Source organism: Centruroides sculpturatus, unplaced genomic scaffold (genome assembly GCF_000671375.1).
Source record: "Centruroides sculpturatus isolate CEXI.00-Female unplaced genomic scaffold, Cexi_2.0 scaffold114, whole genome shotgun sequence".
NCBI classification, from domain to species: domain Eukaryota; kingdom Metazoa; phylum Arthropoda; class Arachnida; order Scorpiones; family Buthidae; genus Centruroides; species Centruroides sculpturatus.
This window is the reverse complement of record NW_019384417.1, coordinates 926,419-950,086: the sequence shown is the minus strand read 5'-3', so window position 1 is coordinate 950,086 and position 23,668 is coordinate 926,419. Positions and strand designations below refer to the sequence as shown.

Here is a 23,668-nt window from a genome sequence, read left to right as displayed (position 1 = left end):
TAGGAGTTAAAAATTTATATTGAACTTTAAAACATTTTCAGTGATTATTTCATTATTTTTAACAGAAATATTCTTTCCATTAGTTTTTAAAATCACATTAAATTTTNTAATTATATTATAATTTTATAATTTTTAAAAATTTAGCATATTTCAAAGATTTTTTTAAAGATGCAACTAGTCATCATCATTATATTAATTGGAGTTTAATGATCAAATTTATTCTGAAAATGTTTGTGATGGATGAATAACCCAAAAATAACATATAAATTCAGTGCTTTTAATCATATCATTTTAGAAATTAAACCTATTTTGAGTTGCTTGATTGTGAAGTTATATTGCAATTTTAAGAAGTTCATAAATCTCAAGAAACTTTTGCTATATATACATTTTATGAATAACATTTTTATCTTAATGACTAAATTCAGGACCCATACAGACATGGAAAGTTGGGGAATAAGATTTTTAGCGGGAAAATTCAGGGAATGGCATCAAATGTCAGAGAAAGTCAGGGAATTAGCAAATACCATGGAATCCATCTGTTGCTCTTGCATTTTTTGACCTGAATATGTCTTTAAATTTGGTTTGGCATAGAGGGGGGGGTCTATCAAAACTGGAACGGCCAAAAGAATGGCAAGATTTGTTGCTCTTACACCTTGAAAATTATAAATGATGATCTAACAATTAAAATTTTGTTGGATAGAAGGTTTATGTTTGTATTTAAAATGGTGGGTAGTGGGGTATGCAGTTGTGAGGGGGGTTTGTGGTTGCTCGTGAACAATGAAAATGATAATGCCACATGGCATTTGGGCAGTGTATAACTTTGGATTGCAAAGAAAAAAATAAGTTGTTGAAATTGGTGTTGATTTGTACAGAATGACAGGATCTGCAATATTATTTAGCAATAATAACTGATAAAATAGAATATGTAAAGCTAATAAGTGTGCAAGTTGAAGAAAATTTTCATAATTTAGGAGAAATTACAAAGGAAATAAACATTTCTTAAGTTTCTGTTCATATCATTGGAAATAAAAGTTTAAAAGGAATCAGAAAAGTCCAAATTGACTAATGCCGAATGATGCAGATTGTATAGAGAGCATAAGAAAACTGAGCTCATCAACTCTGACAATATTTCAAAGTTCCGCCACCTGAACCAATAGATATTGACTTGTGATAACCATCAAGACTTCATTCATTTACATTTTATCCTTCCTCTAATAACACAAAGACAGCTTTATGCCTTAAATGATTGCAGCTGGATCCTATACACAACTCTCCCAATTTTTTGATGAATGAGACATTTGGTTAACCCATTGCAATCAGTAGATGCTATGGGACAGGTAAAGAGTTGTCAGTTGGCTTAATGATATTGTATACAGGATATTTTGGACTGCATGGTGGATGTCATGCAATTCATGTATTTTTATTTATTGTATTTTTCACTGTTGGCCACATACAGTATGTGGAGATAATAATCCTGACAATTTTGATGGATTGATGATCTGTGATATGTCTTCTCTCTAACTGCAAATTTTTATCTTCAGATGGAATTTTGGAAATCCACATTTTTTGGAAGTACAGTGGTGCCTTGTATAACGGATGCTGCGAACAACGGACTTTCTGTTCGGCAGTTATGTGAGGTGAACAACGGTCTTTCTGCGAACAAGTGCAAATGATGTTTGCACTCTTTTGCCGTTGCCAATGACAATCTGCTATTTTTATAACATATTAGTATAATTAAAATATATTATTAGTATATCTGAAGTACAGAGCTTCCGTTGGGATTCGGCTTGCTCCCTTGTTTATTATGTACATCACCTCAGTGCAGGGTATTTACATTTATTCAAGTGTTGTGCAAATCATGGCTTCTAAAAAAAACAGAAAGGTGATTTCAATTGAAACAAAGCAAGAAATCATCAGAAGGAGTAAAAGTTGACAAAAACTTCCTTGTCAAATGGGGAGAGGTTAAGGAGTTTACCAACACTCATTATCCAAATAGAGCTGAGGCCAACAGGATCAATGATCTCTACAATGACACCCTTGATTTCCGACAGGTGTTGAAGAAGAGAGAGAAACAGACAACCTTGGACATGTTTTTCAAGAAGCAAGCTGCCAAAAAACAAAGCATGGAACAAGAGGAGATGACCCTGCAAGCTCCGATAGCCTCTCCTGAATCTGACTCCGATTAAAAAACAATAAAAAGAGACCTGCTGAAATGTGTACAAAGTCTGTATCTGTATGAATGTGTAAAGAAAGTGTTCCTCCATCTCCTCCTTCTCACAACATCTGACTACCTGGCATAATTGGTGACTGCTCCATTTTCATTTTTTTATGGTACAGTACAGTTATTTTATGCTGCGGAACAAATTATATGTTTTAACATGTATTTCTATGGGAAAATGCGTTTCATATAATGGACTTTTCACTTAACAGATGTGCACCTGGAATGGATTAAGTACGATACCACTGTATACCAAAATATCACCATAGAGTTAAAGTCGGGTTTTTAAAAACTCTATCGACAATGATCCACTTTTCCACGAAAATTTTGCCACTCATTATAAGTTTCAGGGAGGGATTGGAAGAAATGTAATGACTTTGAATGGGTCCTGATCTACATCAAATATAGCACCAATAAGCAATTTCTCCCTCTCATGGAGTGCATGGTTTATTTTGTTTAAATTATTTTGAATTTCCTGCCTCCTCACTTTAAGAAAATTTGATTTTATGATGCAAATCTTTTTCTTATTTAAATAAAATTTACAAGTTAATTTAAATAAAACCATGACATTTTTTATATGATGTAGAAATGTTGTAGCTAATTATGTAATTGATTTTATGTGAAGTTTTTTGTAAGATGTGAATAAAGTATATTTTAATAAAAAAATTTATATAATTGTGTGCAAAATGGGCTAGACTTGGCCAAATATTACATAATGGAAAGGAGAAATTCATAGACCTTAATAGATTAGGGAACAATGTCATAATTAGTCAGGGAATCACAGATGGAGTTATCTGTATGGATCCTGTAAATTTTTTGAATAATTTCTAGTTTAAAACATTTTTAAATGACATTTTTGAAATATTTTCATTTTTAAAAATTGAAGCTTATAACACTTTGAGTTTATATAGTTAAAGTAATTATTAATCCATTTATTAAATGTACTTATTGTAATGTTATAACTGACTGTTTTGGCTTATTATATATAAGGGTTAGCAAAAAGTAATGATCCAGATGTCCTGTAAACATAGAATGACACAATATCAAATTCTTTTGAAGAAAACAAATGTATATATTTTCATTTTCTCTGTTATGATGACAATCTTTCAGATATGTTTGTATGATTATTTATTGAAACATTTTTAACATTGTTGGATTTGTTTCTACTGTACAATTTTTAATTTGAATAAAAGTCAAGTTGAAATTTTAAATTGTTTTGAAAACAAGAAAGATGGTTATGTAGTTTATTTGGATAACAAAATCAAATACATGTTTTATATCACTTTTAACCTCTTGTATATCAAAATAATTTCCAATGATATCTATCAAGCAAGTGTTTTTTGGTTGAACAATTATTGTATGTATTTGTAAAATAAAAACTAGAGGTTTTAATTTTGTGAATTTTTTCCTGTAGTATACTGCAAGGTTTGGTTCTCAGCTGTTTATTTTTATATTTTATATTGATTACTGTATGTAATTTATGACTTCAATTTTATTATTTTAGTTTACATGGGTGATTTAAAATTTATTAATTTTGATCATAATTTTTTCAATTTAATTTATTTAGGTTATGTCATTTTTTATCTTCATTTAATCTTCATGTAAATTTAATTAAGTCTGTTGCAATGTGTTTTTCTTTCATTTTCAATTTAATTTGTTTTATGTTCTCCATAAATAATAATCAAAGCTTACTTTTAAACATTTTGACAAAAGTGATTAAAGGTTTTTGTTATTTGAAGAGGAATTTTATGGAGAAGTTATCATTCTGCTTCTAGTAGAAAAGTGTTTAGAGCACTATTATTTGCTAATTTTCAGAGTATTGTAGACTGTTGTTTACAGTTTGGAGTACAGCTATCATCTTTATTACATAAAGTATTATAAATTGAAGACTAAATACGTGGCGTGTTTTTTAAGTAAGTACTGTTTTAAAGTAGGACTGCTGCAGTGCTATGGTTGGTGTTCTGTGAATGTGCGCTGAGTACCTACATCTGTTGGCTAGCCACAGATGCAATTACGGACATTCATTCGTTTTATATTTGTTTGTGTGTGTTTAAAATGCCTCAGACAATTGAAAATCCCACCGATTGTGAAGTAGCACGGGGATTCGATTTTTTTAATGCAAAAGATGTGAAAGTGGCTGACACATATCAGCATATTAGTGAGGTGTATGGAAAAAATATTATGAGCAATGGAATGGTAAGAAAATGGGTTAGAGCATTTAAAGTTAACTGTAGTAATGTCCATGACAAGGAACGTAGTGGGCGACTGTCTGTCATTACTGAAGACTTGGTGCAGAAAGTTGTTGCAAAAGTTTGAGAAAACAGATGCTTTATGATTTTATTATCCAAAACAAAAAGCGTGGCAAGCTCAGTAAGGGGATTGTTTTGTTTCATGACAATACCCATCTACATGTGGCTTAATGAACTCAAGATCTTATTACATCATATAGTTGGGAACAAGTTGATCAACCCTACATATAGCCCTGATCTAGCGACTAGTGATTACCACTTGTTCCTCCACTTGAAAAGGCATGTAAGCAGTTAGCGCTACAACAATGTCAAAACTCCAAGCTGCAGTGGTTGGTAAATCAGGCGGCAGGTTTCTATGAGGATGGAATTCAGAAGCTGGTTGTATGATATAGAAAAGTGCCTTCATATTGGAGGAAATTATGTTGAAAAGTAGATTAAGGTACAGGCTTTCATGTAAGAATAAAATTATTTTAAAAATTGCAGTTGTGTTTTTTTAATATCAAAACGGTACTTACTTAAAAAACATGCCTTGTACAAATAAAAAAAAAACTGATGTCTTACATTCTTTAGTCACAGGAACATAATTAACATTCACAGAGCCAATCTTTTCAACCAACTCCTTCAATATTATGTACTATATATTATATAATACTATATTAACATCATCTAACCTATGGAAAGTAATTTGATATGTCTCATCTTGAAAAAATAAAGTTAAAAACTGTTTATATTATATAATACTTAATTAACATCATCTAACCTATGGAAAGTAATTTGATATGTCTCATCTTGAAAAAATAAAGTTAAAAACTGTTTATATTATATATATACTGTACATATAATAGAGTTCAATAAGTNAATTTTTAAAAGACATTTTCTTACATTTATTTAAGAGCAAAAAATGTAAAATTTTAAATATTTAAAAAAAAAAATGTTTTTATATTTTGCAAAGTTTTATCAATTCCCCTCCCCCTCAAGCTTTCATTGACCCCTAAGAGATCAACACTGACCTCGTTGGGAAATCCTGACTTAAACCATTGAATGTTTTGTTTCACAATTGGACAAATGCTTGAATGTTTCCTGTGACTGTTGTTTATGTATTAAATACAAAGTAGTTCTGATGTTTGGCTTATTACCTTTTGACTTACTCTTATAAATTTTTTGTTAAATTTATTATTTAAATTTTTTTATGTTATTATTATTTTTAATTTATAGGTAAAAATTCAGGCAAGAAAAATATATGATAACAACTTTAAATCGGCTCAAGCACAACCTCGAGGAATTGTGGCTAAATTATGTACAATAGTAGCACAAATTGAATGGGCTTGTCACAAACAGTCTTCTAATTTTCAACATGTAAGTATCAAGATTTTTTCTGTGATTTGAAAACAGAAATTAAACTGAATTTAAAAAACAGTTAAATTAATACAAAATTTTAAAAATGAACTACAATTTTTGGAAAAAGGTTAGAATTATATTAGATTAGTGGTAAACTAAAAGTCAACATTAATTTTTTTTATTGTTTTTATAGCCTAATGAATGGCAGAAATGGCAAAAAATGCTAGAAGGTGCTTTGGAAGAACTTGCTTCTCTTTTACAAGATGAAAGAGCTGTTTCTGCTTATGAATTACATAGTAGTGGATTAGTTCAAGCATTATTGAAATTATTAGGAAAGCATGTGAGTTTTAATATTTATGATTGATTTAATTTAATTACAAATATAATTTTATATTTTTAAAAGAAATAATTATTCGAAATAAGTATAAAAATTTTCTTACATTTTTACTAATAACGTACCTATTTCATACTATACATAATTTATACATTCCATAGAATGTCTTTTATTAATATTTAAAAAGAGCTTGATTTCTTGAAATATTACATGTTTATTATAATAGCAGCCAAGCCTGAGTCTTTATAATCAAATATCTAAAAGCTGAATTTTCTCAAGCTATATAGTGCAAAAGAAGCCTGAAAATATGTTGTTGGATTAATAAGTTCTCAGATTTGCATGGATGGAGAAACAGAAAACTATTAAACTTTTTACTAACAAAAGGCATTATTATATACATTTATTTTTCAATGTCCTTGTTCAATCTCCAGTAGCAGACAAGATCTTCAGATGCTTTTTTTTGAAGAATGTTGGAAGACCATAGTCAGGTCCATTCTCTAAAGCACTGCCTGAAAGGGTTTCCTTGTCAGATACAGTAGACGTCGATTATCCGAAAGAATTCCAGTCAGCAAATTTAAATTTTCGCCAGTGCTGTGGCACTGCAATCTTTGGCTATGTCTTGGGCTACTCAAATATTTTACGTTTTTGATACTAAATTAACTTCTGAAGTATAATTTTTTATTGTTTTTATATTTTTCAATATATTTATTTTGTTCGTACAAAATAAAAAAATATTTTTTAACGATACAATAGTCTTCGTTAGGCTTAACATCGACAAAAATTCAACGCGAAGTGACACGCAACGGAGAAAAATTTCAACATGGGATAAATTAATATATTTTTTCGTACATAATCGGTTATCTGAAATATCGATTTTCCGAACAACCCCAGTCCCCAATTGATTCGGATAATAGACGCTCTACTGTATTATCTTCTGGAAGTAACACAACTAGAAAATCAGTGCCCAGTTTTATCAAAAGCAACTATTATGGCATCTGATATTTTAGTATATTAACAGTATAGTTACTTTCAAAACATAAATTTATTTATAAATAACAAAATCTTTAAATACTATGTCTCATTAAATTATTATTGAAGTTCAGTTTTAAAGTTTTCCAATGTGCAACCTCAATTTGCAATATCTGAAATCTGCATAAATTTTTTGATTTGTAAATTCCTGTTCATTTCTCATCTTTATTTCTAATTATTTGAAAGATTATTTTGTTTCTCTTGGAAATGTTATCTATAAATAATGAACTTGCCAATTTACAAGATAATTGGATAAGGGAAAATTGATTTAAGAAAAATTATGTTGTTTCTCAAATAAATTAAAGCTGTTGAAGATGAATATAGACTGTAGATTTTATAGTGTAATATTTTCTACAAGCTTGTTTTAACTGGTCAGTTGACTAGATAAATATTTTCTCTTACCAAATTAAAAATGCTTTTTATTTTATTACTGTTGTTTTTAAAGATAACTGGCCTATGAATTAATATGCTACTGTCGTAGTATAGTATTGATTTATTATTAACTGATATTTTTAAGAAAATTTGTATTAGCAGTCAGTTAACATTGCAGGTTAATCACCTAAATTTTTTGGAGGGAAAATACAGTACTTGAAACAGTCTTTATTTTTATTTAATATTTTGACAAATTGTTTGATGAGACAATTTTACCTCAAATAGCAACATTCTTGAATGAATCAAGCTTTTAATAATTTTTTATAATGAATTTTTTTTCTGCCTTGGATGGAATCTTTCTCTTTGAACATTTACACTTTGGCACATTAAATTACTTCTTCATAAGAAGTATATGAAATAATTTGAAATATTTCTATTAGTGAAGGAAATTTGTACATGATACAAAAAATACAGGCAGTATAAAAATTTTTATGTTCAACATGACTAAATTAGCAAAGAGTAGCTGTAATCTTCTTTACCTTAGAAGCCAATTAGATATATCTAATCAAAATTAATTAGAAATAGAAAATGCATTTTGTATGCTTAATTCAAGTGTGTACTAAATACAAATGCATTAGATACATAACATTTTTAATGTATTATATGAAAAAAGTTTTAACAATTGTATCTCTTACTACTACTGTGATAACAGTGAACATTAAATTAAGAAATCAGTTTTGCTTCTTTGTAAAAATATAAATGTAAAGAATAAAACTAAATATTAATATTTTATTATTATTTTTTTTACAAATTTTTTACAAATTTTGTAAAAATTTAAAAAGGAAAAAAAAACAAATGTGTGCACTATATATCAACAGTAAAACATTAGCATTATTTAAAAAATAATGCTAATGTTTTACTTTTTAACATTATGTTTAACATTACTACTATGTTTAACATTAGCATTATTTAAAAAATAATGCTAATGTTTTACTGTTGATATATAGTGCACGAATTTGTTTTTTTTCCCTTTTTAAACTTTATTATTAAATGAGATGGTTTAAAATACTCAATTTTTGTTATAACAACAAAGTGTACAAGTGTGCATTCTCCAATTCTACTATAAAGATAGTATATTTATAAAGTGATAAATTTTATCTGAAAATTTACATTGATACTATGCTATTTTATGCTTTTCAAAATTCTGAAATCAAATTCTATTAATTTCAAAGATTATGATTTCTTATTATTATTAGAGTTATGATGAAGGTACAAGTCTTGTTTGTCATTCCAATAAGTTATTGAAGAAAAGAGTGAGAATATTTAGAAAATGTTTTTCCAAAAAATCTACATTAGATGGGTAAGATCTATATTTGTATTAATTTTATTAAATATAAAACTACACTAAAAGTTAAAGTATTGATTAAGATAGTATAGGATATGCATAATTTGATATTAATATTAAGTTGCTTTTTAAAGAAAATAGCAAAATAACACAAAGTATTAAAAATACTTTATTAGTCCAGTGACTTGCAACTTGCAATGATGACATTTGTAGTTGTGATGTTTTATGTTGCAACCATAGTGAGAAATGTTTGATGTATTTTAATTATTGTAATGTATTTATTTTGCTTAATTTTAATTATATAGTATAGCGTTTAATACAAACCAGAATATTTTTAAGTAAAAGTAGTAAAAAATAAACATGGCAGATGGTTTTTTACATTTAATAAATATACAGTTTACATTTAATAAATATACAGTTTATTATTATTTTACATTTAATAAATATAAAATTCTAAGTAAAAGTAGTAAAAAATAAACATGGCAGATGGTTTTTTACATTTAATAAATATACAGTTTACTATTATTTTACATTTAATAAATATAAGTTGCATAAATATAAATGCAACTTTTTCACAAAGATAAAACCTTTGCTTCTTTTTCTCTTCCATTGTTTCACACCATCAGCAGTCCGTAAAAATTCACAAAAATATGGAGACGTCCTTCCTTTTTTAGGCTACTGCCTCCACAATAAAAAATGCAAAATATGGTAAAAGTGTCCTCTGGTGCTCCTGCCACTATCACAATAAGCACCAGAGGACACTTTTACCATATTTTGCATTTTTTATTGTGGAGGCAGTAGCCTAAAAAGGAAGGATGTCTCCATATTGGAAGAGAAACAGAAGCAAAGGTTTTATCTTTGTGAAAATTTGTATCTATATTTATTGTAATTTATTAAAGAATATTTCTCATTTTCCAGGAAATCTTTTGGTTAATTTTCAGTTAATTTTCTAGGAGCTAATTTATAGTCAAAAGAGAGAAGGGAAATTTATGCAAGGCAATTTAAATTCAAATATCTCTCATTTTCTCCCATATTTTTTTTGTTGTGATGTAACATATGGGCCAAGAAATATTAATATGATAGTTTTTGGTATTGAGATATATTTATTTTTAATATAAATATGATACTGATCAAATATAATAATATAGCAGCAATACTTAGGAAAAAGTATTGCTGCTATATCAGTAATTAAAATCAAGGTTTTCAAGTAGAGTTTGGGCTGTCAAAAGAAATTGTCATTTAGGGATTGCTACAATAAACTGGATAAGAATTTTAGAGAAAATTCTTGTAAATGATAATATATGTTATAAAGATTAAAAAAAAACAACTATGATAATAGAAAATAAATGAAATCTTTAAATTTATTATCATTCTTAAGCCATAATTAATATTTCACAACTAAATTTTTATTTGAATATTTTCTTATTTAATATATTTTTAAAATTTAATTTACATTAATGTATAACTATTCTGAAATTCATTAAAAATAAATTTGTCAGTTTTGTTACTGAATGCAATTTTAATGATGATAATGTTCAGAGAATTATTATTTTTATTTACTTTTTTGATTCACTTGATGATCATTAATGCTTGAAAATGCTTGAAGTTATATACATTATTATCAAAATTTATTAATTTTATTATATTATTTATTTTCAGTGTTGTTCCTTCAATTGCTCTTGTAAAAAAGTTAATTTCAGTTTTGGAATCAATAGAGAAATTACCAGTATATCTTTATGATACTCCAGGTTCCAGTTCTGGGTTACAAGTAAGAGAAAATATTTTTTGTGTTTTCTGTTTCATAGATTTTTGAAATGTGAAAATATATTCTTCAACAACACTGATGTGAATATTAAATTTATATGTATGTTAAAATCCCTTAATAATGCAATTCAAAAATTTTATTTATAAATTTCATCTCATTAATTAAGATGAAATCTGATTTGGGGGAATAACATGTGAAAGTGGGTAAAATTGAGTGTTTCTGTCTTTCTTCATTGATTTAGAAATCTGCTCAACTATTTCATCTTTTCATCTTAAAATTAAGTTGAAATACTAAAAATTTATATTTGATCAAATTATAATGTAAACTAAATGATTTTAATAATGAATTGGAATAATGTTACTAAATGATAATAAGTAGTTATATCTATGTGATGATACAAAATTTTTTCATTTAAAATTGTTGTTAACAAATTTTATATATATATTTTTTAAAATATAAGAACTACATTGTATAATCAATATGAGAATTAAGCAAAAATTATTGACACGACTACTATTAAATAAGGAAAATGATTTTAAAAGAAAGTATTTTTGAATAATTAAACTTGAGTCATGTTTTAAATCTGAGCTTACAATATAAACAATAGCATAATAATCAGTAACAATTAGATTGTTAAGATATATCTTTTTATTTGATTCTGGAGACTATTTTGTATTTGGTTGGAAAGTTTATTGGCAAAAATGAATATTTCATGTGAATATATATATAAGAAGAGATTATTACAATGTATTATTAGTACCTGCAGAATAATTTGTGCTCTTGATACATTATTGTATTAAATTGTATTAAATTTTTACAAAAGTTTGAATTACTTTAATATGTTTTACTATATAGTATTGTAGTAGTGGTGGTGTGTTGCATATCTTCTGACACAATGGCAATGAAAAATTTTGAACTTCTTTTAGTTAAAATTTTATATTTGAATTTAATTTTGTTTATATTTTTATATTGTTATATTCTTTTATAACATTGTTATATTAAAAAAGGCAATTGAAATTAAATGTTTCAGAAATTAAACAGACTTTTTTTTAATGTTACCGCTAAAATTAACTTACTGTTTATATATAACAGGATCATTTATAATTCTTTATTCAAGCAAATTAATTTCCATTTTTTAAAATTAAAATTAACTTTATAATAGATTATTAATTCAAAGAAACAATTGCTTATACTTTTATTATAATTTTTTTAATATTACTGGAAGCAAGTTTTATTCTTAAAGGTTTACAAGATACTCTTTTAAGTAAAGATAAAGAATAAAAATATAAACACCTTTTTTTTTAGATTTTGACAAGAAGATTAAGATTTCGTCTTGAAAGGGCTTCAGGTGAACAGACTTTAATTGACAGAACAGGAAGAAGTCTAAAAATGGAACTTCTAACAACTGTTGGCCAATTAGAGAAATATTTAGCAAAGATGGTCAGTATTAATTTAAATTGCTAAATTGTAAATAGAATTGCATACTTTTTTCTAATTTTTTTACCCTTAATTTCTGCTTAGCCTAGATTAATTAATAAGAGTTCATTTTTGCGTATGGATTAGTATACTCAGTCATTGATGAATGAGATTTGAAACCTGACATATCTGAACCAGATCATTCATGAAAATTCAATAATTTGTCTGGTTCCAGGTTTGGGTCCCTCAGATTAGAAGACACGTTTCCATTCAGCCATCCAGTTTTCTTTGTGATAGATGATTTGTAATTACTTACTTATTGACTGTTTGAACTCATTTTAGTTCAGTAAATAAGTTTTTTAACCATACTCTGCTTTATTGGAGAACTTTAATAAAGTTGTGAATACATTTTATTCTCCACAGTTCACGATCATGAGTGTACATCCCTAGAAGAAAATTTAAAATACTATTTAGAACATTAAATGTAACTGTTTGAGTTTTCCAATAAAACAGAATTTAGACTAATTTTTTATCATCAAATTTTATTTTTAGAATAATGATGCTGATCAATTAGTGCAGAAGATGAGGATTTTAGAAAGATAGAAAAAAATTTGAAATTTTTTCAAGATGTATTACAAGTAGCAAATTGCTAGAAGTTTGTTTATTTCTTATATGGGAGCTTAAGGAAATTCTGTTATGATGGAGTTAGTCTGACAGATAGACAAATCTTAGAGTTATCTCTAAAATTTGTCTGTTTCTGGGTTTAGAGTTTGTTAGAAAGATTTTAGAATATGTTTAACAAGGAGACCCTACGGCTTTGGGGAAACGGATTTTGATGATCTTTGTACAGATAGTACACCATGTGAGTGTACTACCTGTAAAATATTAAAGTGCAATACTCAAATATAATCGAGAAAAACGAACTTAAAGTTTTTTTAGCACTTTATGTATAAATTATACGTGCTTCTATTTGAGCGTCCTGTGGCTGAGTGGCATGATCCTGACTTGTACGCTTGAGTTCCCGGGTTCGATTCTCATGTATACTTTTTTTTTTTTTAATTCATACTTATAATGTATCTATTTATTTACTCATTCATTTATTTCTTATTATTTATTTATTTTAATTTAATTTCTTTTTAGCACTTTATATATAAATTATACGTGCTTCCATTTGAGTGTCCTGTGGCTGAGTGGTAACGATCTTGACTTGTACGCTTGAGTTCCCGGGTTCGATTCCCGTGTATACTTTTTTTTTTTAATTCATAAATACTTATAATGTATTTATTTATTTACTCATTCATTTATTTCTTATTATTTATTTATTTTAATTTAATTTCTACTATTCCAAGTCTAATATTTTTATACTTTTGTTGACAATAACGGCGCATTCTTGACACCTATGTGTCAACTTTCCCATCTAATTGTTATCACTAACGGTGACCGATCTAATTCTCACTAGGAGCGTTTTTTCTATCGGAGTTCTTTTTCACTCACTCTTTAACAGTTCGTTTCTGAATTTCAACATGAATAGACATATTTGTATTTGTGCAGTGAAATTTATTTTGAATAATTATTTTATAATTAAAAAAATGTCATGAAGAGAAGCAAGTTCTTCCCGTTGTGACAAAAAACTGTTGATGATAACTCTCTATACAGTGATGTATCGAAGCTGTGGCTAAAAGATGGAGTAGTTATTATGAGAGTTTACTTTTCGAAAATAATTTAATTGCAACATTTATAAATTTTACCATTCAACACATCCAATGTTTTATTGTCTAATTCTGTGCCTATAGCATTTTCAGATAGTGTATCAGAAGATGTTATTGCAATTAAATTATTTTCAAAAAGTAAACTCTCATAATACACTATTTCATTTTTTAGCCGCAGCTTCGATACATCACTGTATATCGAAGAGTTATAGAGTATAAGAGTTATCATCAACAGTTTTTTCAGTAACAGTTCACTCAGTTCAGTTCTTCCATCACAACGTGAAGAACTTGCTTCTCTTGATGACATTTTTTAATTATAAAATAATTATTCAAAATAAATTTCACTGCACAAATACAAATATGTCTATTCATGTTGAAATTCAGAAACGAACTGTTAAAGAGTGAGTGAAAAAGAACTCCGATAGAAAAAACGCTACTAGTGAGAATTAGATCGGTCACCGTTAGTGATAACAATTAGATGGGAAAGTTGACACACAGGTGTCAAGAACGCACCGTTATTGTCAACAAAAGTAAAAAAATATTAGACTTGGAATAGTAGAAATTAAATTAAAATAAATAAATAATAAGAAATAAATGAATGAGTAAATAAATAGATACATTATAAGTATGAATTTAAAAAAAGAAAAAGTATACATGAGAATCGAACCCGGGAACTCAAGCGTACAAGTCAGGATCATTGCCACTCAGCCACAGGACGCTCAAATGGAAGCGCACATAATTTATATATAAAGTGCTAAAAAAAACTTTAAGTTCGTTTTTCTCGATTATATTTGAGTACTGCACTTTAATATTTTACAGGTAGTACACTCACATATTGTACTATCTGTACACCAAAAATCATCAAAATCTGTTTCCCCAAAGCCGTAGGGTCTCCTTGTAAGTTAAAATGTTTTTAGTGTTCTAAATAGTATTTTAAATTTTCTTCTATGGAAATATACCCTGATGATGACACAAAAGGTGTTAAAATATTTGAGTCTTATCTGAGTCTTTGAAAATTTATATTTTTACTAGTAATATTGATATTAGAAATGAATGTTTTTTTTATTTTTCTTCAAAATTACTTATAAGTCAAAAACAAGTAAACAAACGTTTAAAACACAAGTTGATAAGTTGTATATATTTTTACATTTTGTATATTATTATTTTTCCACAAAACTGATCCAAGGTTCAACAAACACACAAAAACAAACAAAAAAAAAAAAAAAAAGACTAACCTATAACTCTGAAATTGAGTGGAAGAGAAAGAGATTATTATAGAGCATGCTCTAACCTGTCACTGTGCAATGATAAGGATCAACTCCATCACTTTACTCAGTATTGAGTGGACATGTGTTCAAATATATAGACATTTTCTTACCCTTGGTCAGAAAATAATGAAATGCAAGAATGAACAGTGAGTTAACATTTTCTGGTGAAACTGAAGAAATCCATAACAAAATTTTCAGTTTGTGTTTGTTTGTTTTTTAGAAATTGTATGTGGCTTATAGTGATGAGTGTATGTCTCATGCATGTGGTTTTGAATGGCACAAATGATTTTTGGAAGGTAAAGAAAGCATAGGCCATATTGATTGTTATCTTTGATGTTCAGGGTATTGTAATGGCAGTGGGTTCCCAATGTCTAGTCAGTAAATCAGTATTACCTTGAAGTCTTGATGAAATTGTGTGAACGCATGAGAAGAAAAGAATCAGAGTTGTGAAGAAACAGTTGGGTTTTGCACCAAGACAATGCACCAGTTCACAGTGCTTTGTCTGTGAAATAGTTTTTAGCTAATTGTAACATCACTGTGCTTGATTTCCACCTTATTTGCTGTAGGTTGTTCCGTGTGACTTCTATCTTCTATCTCTTTTCAAAGATCAAATTGGTGTTTAAAGGTAAATAATCTCGGGTCGTTGGATGGCTAGGAGGGTGAGTGGCCAATTGGGACTTAATCAGTGACCCACTGTGTATCTCACATTGGTGTCAGGAGTTCTAATGCTACTGCCCACTAAATACTTGATTTGCAGCGAGACTTTTTTCTATAAATGCCCTACTCTAATTTTAGGAGATGTTGTTGATGGGTGAATAGGTATAGGTATGCGACTTCCTGAGGAGATATTGGTAATTGCTTTTGGTCATATCGGTGTATCTTCAATGGACATGCTTGGTCCTCCTATCAAGGAAATGATGATTAACAAGGCCTGAATCCAGCTTGTAAGGATGTTCAAGCTGGTTCGAAGTGTTGAGTTTTGTTTTCGGCTTCACTTTGATTTACTTTCTCCAGTGTGCCTATATTCGGCTCTTCTTGAGACTCTGATGTGAAAGATTGTTCTGAATCAGGTTCGGTTTCCCCTGTTTCTATGTTGATTCTTTTGATATCTGTTTTGACGTCATTTCAAACAATTCGGATCACCTGTGACTGTTCTGTGGGATGCGTGGAGCACATGAAGTGGGGTTTATTCGCCTCTTCTTCTGTCCAGTCACCTGTTGTCTTTCTTTTACGGGCAGACCTTTTTTTCTTTCTCCATGAACAAAAATGACTGACTTTACCATTTGGTAAAATAATTCGCTCGTTGTCTCTATCAAGAATTAACTTCTCTTGCTCTAGAAGCATTCCTCCAATCATGCCTTCAAAAGGGGCGATAGTATTCGAACGGACAATTTTGCATGCTCTAGAGAACTTGTGTCCTCTAAACTTAAAAATAGGGACAATCATACCTATGGTTGAGATGGACTCTCCATTCGGACCTTCTATCTTCCTTCGTTGTCCAAACTTAACTGGGGCCTTTCCTTTTAATTTATTGGCGACCTCGTTTGACAATACTGTGTCCTTGAACTCTGGATCTATACGAACTTTTACTGGAACGTTATTCACGTAGCACAGGATAACGGGGTCTCTTCATTTGACTTCTAGTGGTTCGTATGATGCCCTTCCACTTTTCCTCCTCTTCTAATGCGGAATCCGGCTAATCGTTGTCTATCCGTTGAATTTGTGTTGGTGGCCTATTTCATCTTAGACGAGGGTAGGAAATCGGACAATAATCGTTTTTTCTATATAGCTGGTCTTTCCTAGATGAGGACGACTTGCTTGATAATTCAGCTACTTGAGATCGAAGTTCCTCGATAGTGGTGTTTAATGTTTCCCAATCCTTCGCTGACCTTCCTGTATCAGGTTTGACTTCTCTAATGGGTCAGATTTTAAAACTGGGCTGTGCCATCAGAGTCTCTATACTTTCTTCACTTATAGTGGCCTTTAAAGCATCATCAAAAGTAGCAGGATCTCTAGACATGACGCGCTGTCTTATCTGAATATCGATTCCATTTAAAAATTGCGCCTTTAATCGTTCGTCTAATTCTTTTGTCTGGACCCTTTGTATAATAGCAGTTTCTTCAGCATTTGCACCCGGCTCTGGCGTGATCACTATTTCCATTGCTAGAGACTGAAGACGAGCGGCATACGCCTGCACATCTTCCTCCCTTCTCTGAATGCAGGTATAAAACTTATTTAATCGTATAGGAAAAGGTTCACGTTCAAATCGCTCAATAATTAAGCGTTTAAACTCCTCGAATTCCTCTACTGCTTTAATCCTATGATCCTTCCTAACAAATTCATGTGCGATTCCTGTTAGTCTTAATTTGGCTATCGCTAATATCTGTGCTTTTGTCCAAGCAGCTAGCCTTGCTATATCCACCAATGATTCGAAAAACTCGCTTATGCGTAGATCCTCTGGCTTGCCGGAAAAACTAGGCAGCAAGGGGACTAAACCACTTAGTCCTCCGAGTGTAGCTCTTAGATTTTCGCCTTCCATTCTAACGCTACTATGCTATGTCTAAAATTTGGAAACCTGTTTATGGCGGACAAAACTTGTCTTAGCCGAACCTGCCTAAAACGGACTAACCTGTCAAAAGCCTGGAAGTTGGCTTCACCCCACTCCTGACATAAACAGGGCTCCATGGAATACATTACAACATATTTTATACTTTGTAAATGGGGTTGTCCATAAATTACATATTTTATTTTGCACCCATAATTCCACATTCCTGTAATGTTCTATAATGCTTCTAAAATTAGATAACACATCTTTGATCAACCCCCTTAATTGCACAAAGGAATAATACATAGCACCATTGAACATTGCATCATTAGTTTAATAATTACATGTTTAACATACAAAGCAATGATTAGACAGTATGAATAAATTCAGAAACAAAAATGAATTACAGTAGAGCATTGATTATCCTAATATTGATAAACTGAAACATCAATTAACCAAAAGCTTTCCAGTCGGCAAATTTAAATTTCCACTAGTGGTGTGGTGCTGCAATCTTTGGCTATGTCTTGGGCTACTCCAATATTATTTTTGTTGGTGTGCATGTTTTAGCTCGCAGCACTGGTGTGACCATGAGAGGGTGCTTAAGGACATGCCAGGATTTGAATGAATTTCAGCATGGAATAGGTATATTTTTTCGTACATAATTGGTTATCCGAAAAATTGATTTTCCGAACAACCACAGTCCCCAATTGATTTGGATAATTGATGCTCTACTGCAGGGGTGGCCAACCTTTTTAGCAGGCGGGCCAAATTTCAGAAATAATATTTCCTGCCGGGCCATGCACCTAATTTTTTTTTTTTTTTTTTTTAATTAAAATAAAAAAACAAGCGTGCTACAGCTTCAACCGCATCGTTGCTTTCCAGTAGGTGAGATCGTGGTCAAACACTTGCCTTGTTTAATGTAAAAAAAAACACAAAAAATAGGTATATTTATTTTTTTGAAGAAAATAAAACATAACCGAGAATCATTTATTTAATAACCGAGAAACATATTTATTAGATAATTTAAAAATATTTAAAAGTGAGACATCTGACTTTGTTTTACAGAACTAACAAATAAGTGCATCAAAATTGATCTAGACTGATGTAGTCGCTACACGCAAACAGTTTTCCAAATGAACATCAGTAATTCATGTTCTCACTTATGATTTGATGTACTTCATACGACTAAAAAGTTGTTCACACACATAAGTGTTTCCAAATAGCGAAACCATTGACAGAGCATGTTTGTAAAACGCAAGATATTTATCTTTGTCCAAATACGTTTCATAGAACTCTTCCAAACCTTCTTAACTCTTCTAATGTTCATTTGGTGATATGTACAATAAAGTTAACATTTATGTTCATATGACCTAGCTCCGCGGGCCGCAACACGACTCCCGACGGGCCGCATGCGGCCCGCGGGCCTCATGTTGGCCACCCCTGCTCTACTGTATTCTGTTACTCAAAGAGTGAGACCTTAATACTATGTAGCATTTTTGTAAACACTTCTACTTTCTTGTAATACATTGTAGTGATTACTTGCATACCTACCTATATCTGTGTTACATAATTTATGGACAGCCTCTGTGTGTATAAATTTGTTTAATAAACTTTTTAACTACAGTCAACCCTCCTATAAGACGGTAGATACGTTCCGTCCTTTATGAATTGATTTCTTACGAGTCCTTGCCAATCACAGCCTGACACGTATGCACTTTACGGACTATGGCTGTTTGAAAAGTTTTCTTTCATAAAATTAATCGATTCTAGATTAATCCGACTCAACATTTCCAAAATACGTATATTTTTTTTTGGAAATAATCCGTATAAACTACGCTATAAACAAAAAATTGTAGGATTACTTACCAAGTGTGCATCATTTGACATCGCTGTTGCTCAAGCTTGTTTTCATTGTGGAACAGCTCAGCAAACCGCGGCCGCGATTTCTGATGTTATTTTTCTGCGAAAACTTCATTGAACTTTGGAGACATCATTAATATAAATAATTTTAATCGCCGTTGAATAAGGAATGTTTCTTTCACACGAAATGTATAAAATTACAGTACTGTATTAGACTTATGGTACCTAATTTACATACTGTACAGATGATAGTTTGCTTAAACTCTCCATAGTGTGGTGCCAGACGGCGGAAAAAATATATATAATTATAATAAAGTTACAATAAATTAATATATAATTATATATACTTAATATATAATTATATATACAGTACCTAATTTATATATAATATATAATTATATGTACAGTACCTAATTTATATATAATACTGTACAGACGATAGTAATCTCTCCGTAGTGTGGCGCTTGATGGCGGAAAGTAGTTCGGCTGCCCAATGACGTTTTACGTAATTATAGGAGTTTTTTACGGATACCGTCACAATTTTTTCACCATCTTATAGGAATTGTAATTATAGGAACCCGTCTTATAGGGGGTCTACTGTATATGTTAAAATTTTTACTTGTAGAAAAAAATATACATTGAAATGACATTTAATGGTTGAGAAAAAATTTAATCATTATTATATTATGTATGTAACATAATATGTATTTTTTATATGGCGGTATTATAATATTTTATACTGTTTTTGGTCAGACTTCTCAGTTAATCTGGATATTCACACAAGTGATTTTTTTAAAATGAGATTTAAATGCTTTTGGCTCCAATGTTGTGGAGTCTGATGTTTTTGGTCAGAGTTGGTAAAATTCTTTTGACTCTGGCGACTTTGACCTCAAAGAAATTTGAAGTAAGAAAAATACTTCTTAATTGATCTAAAGAAATTTAATGAATAAAGAAATTTCTTAAAGACGGACACTTCAATAAATTTAGACATCAAAATGATATTAACCCATGAAGACCATTTCATAGCAGAATGTTATGTGTATCTCACGCAACATGCTCTATACTTTCAGAAAACAGCTTTTATTAATTTAAGGCCCACCAGTGGCCAAGTGAATTAATCCCCTGAAAACTTGTAGTTAGTTGTGGGATTGTACCTGGAAAGTAAATGTTTATGGTATTGCTTTGAAGTGCCAAGCTTATCTTTACCAAAGAGAACTATCAAGAAAAAAATTAGTTTCATTTCAGGTGCTATAATTTTTACTTGGTGTAATATTTTCTTTACATCTGAGATGTTTTACTTTGGATATCAATTGTTTTTACTAATTTGACTAATTTTTGACTGTCCTTCTACTGGTTTTGAGTTATATATGACTATTTATTACAGCTTCGATAACATAATTTGATCTTAAAACAGTCAATAGAAAAACAATGAAAAAAGTAAAACCAAGATCAGAATATAACTTCAACAAACTAAAAGTGGAAGAGAAAACTTCAAAATATAATTAAGGATTGTTTCAGCTTATTATTTACTGGTTTAAGTTTAGTCAACCATCAGCAGGAAATTAACTATTTCCATTGTAGTTGGAGCAGGAAAAACTATTTTATGGATTAATTTATTATATCATTCATCAAATTGTTATTTTTCGTATTTTATTGCATTTAATTTTTTTTTATTGCAAATAATTAAATTTAAATCCATTTTTCATAATTAGCTAATAAAAGTGGCTATTAAGATGTAGTGTACTTGTTATGTACTTGAAATTGAAAGTCTTTCTAAGGTAAATTTATTATATTCATTTTTTGATTTTCACCAACAATTTTAGTATGAGTTTTTTACAGAAATTTTAGATAAAAATATTTGGATATCCAGTGGCATCTTTATTATAAAAGGAATTGCAGTATGACATTTTAAAAGGGCATAAGGTCAGAGTCATGTGTTGCAAATTTGCCAGAGTCGGGACTTTTCGTTTATTGACCCCATCACACTTTGGTACTACATATGATAAAAATAAAGGTGAAAACTATAAAAAAAATAATAAATTAATTAATGTTCTTGTTTTTTTATTTTCACAAAGAACAGGATCAGGCTCAATTGTCACAATAATTGTGTCCTTGATTTATTTTCCTTTCTTTTCAGCAGATAGCATATGAATGTGATGTAGTGGATATGAGTATTGCAATTTGCACAGAAGTTACATGGTTTATGCTGTCTTGGTGCAATGAAATTACTTACATAGATACCTAACTTTAAAGTAAAAATTACTTTGAGAAATCTGATAAACCATATTCATTAGTTTGAATGCTGCTTATGGTTTAGTGTTCAATAGACACTAACAACTGAGTTCAAGGCTACCATCACAATTCTAGTATTATACAGTAGTAAAAATTTTAGTAAGAAATTTGATAGATGATGATGATAATTTTTCTGAATGTGTAATAGTTCTAAACAGTTGAAATTTTGAATTTATAAGGGAAAAACTAATCATATTGTATAAAACAATAATTTTATTTTTATTCATAAATTAAAATTATAGAAAGAAAAAAACGGCTGACAAAACTGTCTTTGTACAGCCTGTATATTATTTAAAAACAATAGTTTTTAAAGTTCTAATGTTGTTATTTTTTTTGAAATAATAAATTTCCTTTATTGCAAACATTTAGGTTGCAAAGCAATGGTATGACTGTGATAGATCAACATTTGCATTTGTAAAAAAACTTAAAGAAACTGATGTTCATCTTACTTTTACTCATCAACATGATTTTGATGAAAATGGAATTATGTATTGGATTGGAACAAATGGAAGGTTTGAATTTAATTATTAAGTAGGAAAAAAAATTATTTATTTTTTAATAATATGATTTCTGTTGAAGGACTGTTTCTGAATGGGTTAACCCTGCACAAGTTGGACTAGTAGTTGTCATGTCATCAGAAGGAAAAAATCTACCTTACGGTAGATTAGAAGATATATTAAACAGAGATTCTTTGGCACTGAATTGTCACACAAATGACGATAAGTAAGTTATCTTTAACTGAGGCAGTTAAAATTTGTATTTTATAAATATACATTATGGATCGGGCCTCATGTTGGCCACCCCTGCTCTACTGTATTCTGTTACTCAAAGAGTGAGACCTTAATACTATGTAGCATTTTTGTAAACACTTCTACTTTCTTGTAATACATTGTAGTGATTACTTGCATACCTACCTATATCTGTGTTACATAATTTATGGACAGCCTCTGTGTGTATAAATTTGTTTAATAAACTTTTTAACTACAGTCAACCCTCCTATAAGACGGTAGATACGTTCCGTCCTTTATGAATTGATTTCTTACGAGTCCTTGCCAATCACAGCCTGACACGTATGCACTTTACGGACTATGGCTGTTTGAAAAGTTTTCTTTCATAAAATTAATCGATTCTAGATTAATCCGACTCAACATTTCCAAAATACGTATATTTTTTTTTGGAAATAATCCGTATAAACTACGCTATAAACAAAAAATTGTAGGATTACTTACCAAGTGTGCATCATTTGACATCGCTGTTGCTCAAGCTTGTTTTCATTGTGGAACAGCTCAGCAAACCGCGGCCGCGATTTCTGATGTTATTTTTCTGCGAAAACTTCATTGAACTTTGGAGACATCATTAATATAAATAATTTTAATCGCCGTTGAATAAGGAATGTTTCTTTCACACGAAATGTATAAAATTACAGTACTGTATTAGACTTATGGTACCTAATTTACATACTGTACAGATGATAGTTTGCTTAAACTCTCCATAGTGTGGTGCCAGACGGCGGAAAAAATATATATAATTATAATAAAGTTACAATAAATTAATATATAATTATATATACTTAATATATAATTATATATACAGTACCTAATTTATATATAATTATATGTACAGACGAAACTAAACTCAATTTAACCGCCTAAACTGTGCGTAGCATGGCGCTAGACGGCGGGAAAGTAGTTCGGCTGCCCGATGACGTTTTACGTAATTATAAGAGGATTTTTTACCGTTGTGTACGGATACCGCCACAATTTTTTCGCCGTCTTATAGGAACTGTAATTATAGGAACTCGTCTTATAGGGGTTCCACTGTATTAAAAATACGTTTAAAAAAACATTAATTGATTGCTCCTGGAAGTCGGCTTCTTATAAAAACACAGCTTCCTTATCATGAAATGTCACGGCACGCTACAGGGGTAC

General features: G+C 29.7%; 1 protein-coding gene across 1 annotated transcript in view; it reads left to right on the top strand.

Moving 5' to 3' along the window:
* The window catches only part of LOC111619223 (E3 ubiquitin-protein ligase HECTD1-like), a 202,998-nt gene that overhangs the window by 100,314 nt on the left and 79,016 nt on the right, over positions 1–23,668 (top strand). Inside the window, exons 15-21 of the mRNA XM_023360909.1 lie at positions 5,683–5,823; positions 5,999–6,145; positions 8,797–8,900; positions 10,545–10,653; positions 11,956–12,090; positions 22,110–22,252; positions 22,320–22,463. Of these exons, the coding sequence (XP_023216677.1) occupies positions 5,683–5,823; positions 5,999–6,145; positions 8,797–8,900; positions 10,545–10,653; positions 11,956–12,090; positions 22,110–22,252; positions 22,320–22,463 (923 nt within the window). The remainder of the gene's footprint in view (positions 1–5,682; positions 5,824–5,998; positions 6,146–8,796; positions 8,901–10,544; positions 10,654–11,955; positions 12,091–22,109; positions 22,253–22,319; positions 22,464–23,668) is intronic.